Raw genomic sequence first — 7,500 nt, forward strand, 5'->3', positions numbered from 1 at the left:
GCTTCAGGTTTTGCACCCCTGCTTCTATCAGCTACACTCAGACAATCTCAGCGTACGTTTAAGATGCCGTTCGAAGCAGCCACTAACAATAATGAGTGAGACTTACCCCGGTAGGGGCGTAGACGGCCACCAGTCTAACGACACGAACGTCGCTATTGCTCACGTCTAGAACCACCAGCTTACCTTCCGGGTCGCTGAAGATCGACCTTACCTCGAAATCCAGGTTTTTAATAAACAGCACTGCCACCCCACCTCCTATTATTCCCGGCCGACTAACAGATGCAAAGTTCTGATAGTCGTTGAAATTGGCGACTACTGCGCGTGTGTTGACAATCCTGGTCTCACTAAGAGCAATTACGTCTAATTCTAAGGACCTGAGTTCGCTGAGCAGACGCTACTTCTAAGGTTACACCAAACCTCGAACATTTAAACTTCCAACTGTTAATACGGCTATGCTGACAAGCTAGGAAGAGGGAGGAAAGGTTTTATTACCTCCCGGTGTATTATGGAGGTCGGGTTTTTCGACTTGCATAATTGGTGCGGGCTCTTTTGAGAACCTTTTTAAAAGCTTCGATTAGGTCCTATTTTGGCTGCTGCGAAAGTGTTCTTGTTGTTGTTGGTAAAATCGGTATCATTGCTGTTGTTGTGTCCGTTTTCTTGCTGTTCTTATTCTTGTTGCTACTGGTACTCTTGTTGTAGTGGTACACTTGTTCTGTTGTTAACACCACCACTACCATTGCTGCCTTCAGTTTCTCCTCCATCACCGCCACCTATGCTGCTGTCACGATGGTAGTCACACCATCAGAAGATAACACGACGAAAAGGATTTATCAATCATGGAGACAACAAAAAGGTTTCTCAATGTCAACTTCCGGTATTAAAGTAAAAACGGCGAAGTCTGTCATTGTCTAATTTTAATGTTTGCATTTCAAGTTTTAATTCGTTATTTGTAAACTACTATGATAAATTACTAAAATATTTACTAAGTTCAAGAATTTTAATATTCAGTACAAGATAGTGTTTAATGTGCTTTTATTTATAGTATTTCATTCCATCTCATTCATTATTTGCAATGTTCTCTCTTTCCCTCCTCTCTCTCTCACTCTCTCGCTCTCTCTCACACACGCTCACACATACACACACACTACATGTTTGGTTACTTTATTACACAGATATCACGTTAAAATTTTGCAATTCAACATGGGGCGTCCAAAATATATGGGCATTATCTTGCTTGAACTCGCACACTTCGTTAATTTCCATAAAATTTAATTATTTTCTTTTTCACGCCGTTTTCAACTCTATCTTTTTGTAGTCAGTGACACACGCACCCGTACGTTTTTGTATGAATGTTTGTATATTTTTATGAATGTGTACATGTGTGTGTGAGTGAGTGAAGAGGTGTGTTGTCATGTATACGTACATACATAAATACATATGCATTCATTGTATTTGTTTGTACATGTGTCTGTGTAGGAGAGAGAGCGAGTGATTTCTACGTGGTGCTCTCTTTCGCTCTCTCTCTCTCTCTCTCTCTCTCTCTCTTACACACACATACACACATACATACAAGAAAGATGTATGCCTATTTATTTATGTATATACATATACATGACAACACACACTTCACTCGCTCTCTCTCTCTCTCTCTCTCTCTCTCTCACACACACACACACACACAGACATACAAACACACATCCATTTCATCTGATATTTGATTCTGTATATATATGTATCTGTGTGTGTGTGTGTGTGTGTGTGTGTGTGTGTGTGTGTGTGTGTGTGTGTGTGTGTGTGTGCGTGCGGAGTTCCACTAGCGCCAGAAAAAAGCAGAAGAATTTTCATTCTTGATGCTCCTCGTGGTACTGGAAAAACATTTGTAACATAGCTACTCTCCAAGGTAAGGCAACAAGAACGATTTGCAGTTGTCGTACCATTGTCTGGCTTTGCTGCCACCATTCTCCCAGGAGGACGAATACCACATTTTAAATTACCACTAAACCTGGTGACAAATGACAGTCCAATTTGTAACATAAGCAACATTCTTGTTCAGCAGAATTGTTTTGCCAATGCCACCTTATCATTTGGGATAAATGCACCATGTCAGAGAGAGGTGCAATGGAACCTCTTGGTAAGATCTTACAGGACATCATATGCAACAATAAATCTATGGAAGGAATTACATTAGTTTTATCGGGAGACTTAAGACAGACTTTACCAGCGATTCTGAGATGAACAAGATCTGATGAAATAAAGCATGCATTAAGGTTTAACACCTATGGAATAAAGTACCGAAATTCTCCTTCAATACTAACGTGCGAGCTTCATTACCTGGGAACCAATGGGCAAAATTAAGAAATGAGAAAATTACCATTTGATGGGAATGGCGGTATCAGTTTCGCTCATATTGCTATCACGATGAATTCCTCAGCAGGATTGAAGGACAAGGTATTGCCAGACTTAAATAATACTTATAATTCACATAAATGGTTGTGTGAAAGGATAATTCTTACTCCAACACATGAGACAGTAGCAAGGATTAACCATGAATTAATGAATAAGATTCCAACAGTCATTAAGAAGTACAATTCAGTTGAGTCAGTCCTTGAAAATCAAGCTGTTCATTACCTAACAGAGTTCCTTAATTCTCTTGAGCCACAGGGAAGTGTTCCACAAAAAGTTTTTCTGGAGGTAGGAGTCCCAATAATGCTTCTAAGAAATTTAGATCTTCCTAAATTTTCGAATGAGACAAGGTTGATTGTGAAGACATTATCACCTAATGTGACAGAAACTACCATCATTAGTGGATGTGCTTCTGGGGAAGAGGATTTGATTCCAAGAATTCCAATAAAACCAAAAGACATGCTCTCTGAGTTCAAACAAACACAATTCCCAGTGTGACTTTGCTTTGCAATGTCTATTGATAAAGCTCAAGGTCAGTTTTTGAAATCTACTGGCTTGCTTTTCTCAGGGTCAACCTCATGTTGGTTACTCCAAGGTCGGTATTTTGCAAGACTTGGTTTTCTATGCTCCAAACCAGAAAGCAAAATATGTTGTTTACCCAGAAGCTCTTACATAATTTCCTTCAGCATATGTGATAGAATTTAATCTCCGTTTATAAAAGTGGTAAATTTTGTATTTTCGTCTATTATTATTATTAAAGGGATGTCAGAAACATCTACATAAGATCCCAGGTGAACCATATTCTCAGAGAAATTCAAAAGACTGTGCTGACGAATACCGCCCTATCCTAAGAAGAACCCTATCTATTTAAATGTCTGTGTTGTATTACATGAAGATAGTTCATTACCTTCTCTCCTCAAGCTGTCAGTGATATTGAAACATCTCTCATCCTGCACTCGCCTCAAGACACTGGGTGTGTCGCGGGAAGAGGATGATCGTCGCTGAAATAATACTGCATTTAAAATAGACATCCTGGTCATTGCGGCAAACTAAGGCCAAAGAAATACTACGGTAAGCTACAAGACTTCTGCAACATATTCTTTTTAGGTATATAAGAAAACACATGATGTTCCAATATCTGTGGCAATTTAAATTCCACTATACATGCACATATGCCTAAGTATGTTATTATACACAGATCTAGGTGTACATAATTATAAGTAGGTGCATTTCTCTTCATATATCGTTATAGATATATGCATGCGTACATGAAATTAACAGTAACAAAATATATTTTGAGACAGCAGTAGTGTTAAAGCGTAGAATAAGTAGTTAATACCAGTTAAATAGCAAACAGTTTTAAGGTTTCCAAATCCTTCTCTTAGCTCTCTCAAAATAAGCAGGATTAATACTGCCTAGTATATTGCCACTAATTTTCATGACATGGAGATTATTGTTAATTGCTGCAATTTGTTGGTGTGTTCCTCTCCTTTTCTTACTAAGCACACACGCGCATGCGTATACACACTTACATATATACATGTGCGTATGTATTACATATCTTTATATATATATATATATATATATATATATATATATATTCCTCTAATAATATATTGAAATGGAAACCTACACCCAAAAACGAAACCATGCGCAGAAAGATGTATATGAAATATATACGTACCCACATATAGCAATGTGTGTGTGTGTGTGTGTGTGTGTGCGTGTGTGTGTGTGTTTGTATGTGTGTGTGTGTGTAGTTGTGTGTGTATACATATATATATATATATATATATTTATATGCATATATGCATGCATACGTACGTACATACATACATACATACATACATAGATACATACATACATACATACATACACATACTTTTAATACCGATCTTGCTTTGATATTTTTCTTTAGTCAAACATTTTGCACGATAAAAAAAAAAAACATCAATTTTATTTCCTTGGAGACGTAAAAGTCACATCCGGATATATTTTATTCATGCAACACAAATCCGTGATTGTTTTACTTGCAGTGTTTTCTAATTACGTTTATTAATAGTCTTCTACGGGGAGCGGCGCGTTATTTATCTCTTAATATTGTGGTCACTGTCTTATTCTGCTGAAATTCATCGAAGTCGTTACTTCTGTGAACTGATTACCCATTTATCTAGGACAAAGAAATTGAACTCTTATTAGCTTTATAGAAGTAAGTGCTCCTCATTTTAATCCTAACTTCATTTATTTTCCACATATTAACGCTAATTTTATTTTAGCAGACCGTTGTTCAAAATAATCGGAAACAGTAAAAGGACTGTGTAAGAAAATAGATGCATAAATCTTTATCGCATACAATACAGCTTACACCTCATCGAATATCAGTGTTAATGAGATATGACTATGTCCCTAAGATAGGCGAAAGTGTCCTAAAACCAATAAACTTTGCGCTGCCGGAGGTTCTTCTATAAAAAAAAAAAAATGTAGAGTACAATAATTGAAATATTGTACTCACAATGGATAGTCGATTAATTTCCAGGGACGGAATATAGTTTGCGGTAAAACAACTGGTTAATAATACTTATCATAATTGATATCCCGTTTATTCAATATTGCATGTACCATAATTATTTCACAATTTATATAACGGAAGAATTATTGACAAAGGAATCAAGCTGAGGATAAGTACGATATACTACAGTAATATTTTTAAGTAAATGAAAATACTATATTTTTCCGACATCAAACGGCTCATACGCAATACAGATTGTGGACCATGATATGGAAAAAACTATATAATCAGATCATATCTAATTTTCGGTCAAATTATCAGATATTTCACCTGATATGTTAAATGTTCCGTAAAATTTGGCCGTTGTTTAAAGATGCATGTTATGTCTCAAGCTACTGCTATCTAGCACCTTCGCATGAACTCTACTCGACTGCTACTCAACACTCCTAGCACGGCCAGACTACCTCTACTTATATGTCTTGGGAGATCCTACTTCTTCGCCTGGGGGCATTTATTCGAAAATGTAATATAAAAAGATTAATAACTGGGTGTGATTGTCATGACCTTTCGAAATATTACCAACAATAGAGTTTTAAAGTGATTACCAAATAACTGCGTAACATATTCCTACCTCATTGATAGCTGTCATGAATTATTAGACGAATTTAAAGAGTTAAATATAGTGAAATAAATTTAATGGAAGAAGCTCAATAAGTACTAAGCTCGCTTACTTAATTTTCTGCAATAGTTCCTGATTTACTCAAAATATAAATTTTTCCAGCATTCCCAAAAGACGATAAAAAAAGATAGAATTCATTTAACTATGACAACGGCATGAATATTCAACGTACGAAGAGCTATTACTTTCATACTTAACAAATTTTCTTCCAGTGTTTCAGTAAGATGATATTATTCAATAACCTAATATGACACAGGTGATATATGATAATGTACACGATGGTCCTTAATTAGATGTAAATAACGAATTTACCGACAAGCTGATCATGGTTATGATGTATTTGTCATTTTCTTCTTTAGAATTTACTTAATATATATCTAGATATTTCATCTATGAATACATGTGTGCTTATAAACCATACGTATGCAATTGAGTGTGTATATACGGTGGTATACATACACACACAAACACACACACACACACACACACACACACACATATATATATATATATATATATATATATATATATATATATATATATATATATATATATATATATATATATATATATATATATATAATGCTTAAACACACAGACAGATCTTCACTTCATTGCGTATGGTATTTTGCTGGAATAATCAGACACCGAAACATATATTGCAAATTAAGTGAAGTTAATACTGAATGAAGAAAGGAAAAAGAGACAAAAAAGAGAAAAGCTGTAAAATATACACAGTGAGTCTCGAATATCTGAAACTTTTATATCCACGTTTTACGTTATTATATGAATTGAACAAATATTGAGAAGAAATACCTATATGTCACTTGCCCACTGAACAGCGTATATGTTTAGCGAAAAATATAGCACGTGTGTGCGCTTGTATATATATATATATATATATATATATAAATATATGTTTTTGTATATATATATATATATATATATATATATATATATATATATATATATATATATATATATATATATATATATATATATATATGTTTTTGTATATTTTATTTATGGGTGTATGTGTGTATGTGTGTATATGTGTGTATGTGTGCGTCTGTGTAAATATATTCATATATATGCATACATGTGTGTGTGTGTGTGTGTGTGTGTGTGTGTGAGTGTGTGTGTGTGTGTGTGTGAGGGTGTGTGTGTGAGAGACAGAGAGGTTGGACATAAACAAGCTTGAGCTTTTTATGCAAAATGTAGATACATTTATATACACATGCAAATATATATAGAGGGTTATGTATAGAGAGAACCACAAACTAAAACTATTCAAGAGATGAACTCTCCTTTCATAAGTATTTACATCTTTATATATTAACAAAATAAATTAATTCAGACGAAGTGGAAAAGAATTAGAATACAGAAAACTAAGGGAAGAAGGCATGGTATTTTAAGTATAACAGCCGTTTGTTGGTGCTCGGACAAAAGTAATAGTTGTAGTGTTCATAATTTGCAGACTGAATGTGCAAAAATACGAGTAGAGGATGCGTATAGAATGATCGGTGAATAGTTATTAACAGATACCTATATTTACACATAATTCTGTACATTAGTATATGTATATGCATATATATATATACTTGTAAATGTGTTTGCACGCGCGCGTTGTGCGTGTTCTGTGTGTGTGTGTGTGTTTGTGTGTGTATGTGTGTGAGTGTGTGCAGAACGATTTATATACGTTCTGGCGTTGAGTATTTCAATTACCTCTATTAAATTCGTATTGAATTTGCATGCAAATAGTGTAGAATTAGCGTCACATCATACGTACCCACATTACATTCACTATCAATCAAACAGATTTCTCTCATTGTTAATGCTTACCAAGTTTCTTGTATGATGTATGGGCCGATCCCGTGTTAGTGAAGGGCACACTTCTTCTAGAAACGAA

At 34.9% G+C, this 7,500-nt stretch overlaps 1 protein-coding gene across 1 annotated transcript; it reads left to right on the forward strand.

The window, feature by feature from the left end:
* The first annotated feature begins 2,418 nt into the window (after positions 1 to 2,418).
* LOC149131773 (uncharacterized) lies at positions 2,419 to 2,901 on the forward strand. The gene has a single exon (XM_089337820.1). The coding sequence runs from the start codon at positions 2,419 to 2,421 to the stop codon at positions 2,899 to 2,901; it is 483 nt and encodes a 160-aa protein (XP_089193946.1).
* Positions 2,902 to 7,500: the final 4,599 nt, after the last annotated feature.

Source organism: Octopus bimaculoides, chromosome 19, assembly GCF_046866305.1.
Source record: "Octopus bimaculoides isolate indiv1 chromosome 19, ASM4686630v1, whole genome shotgun sequence".
NCBI classification, from domain to species: domain Eukaryota; kingdom Metazoa; phylum Mollusca; class Cephalopoda; order Octopoda; family Octopodidae; genus Octopus; species Octopus bimaculoides.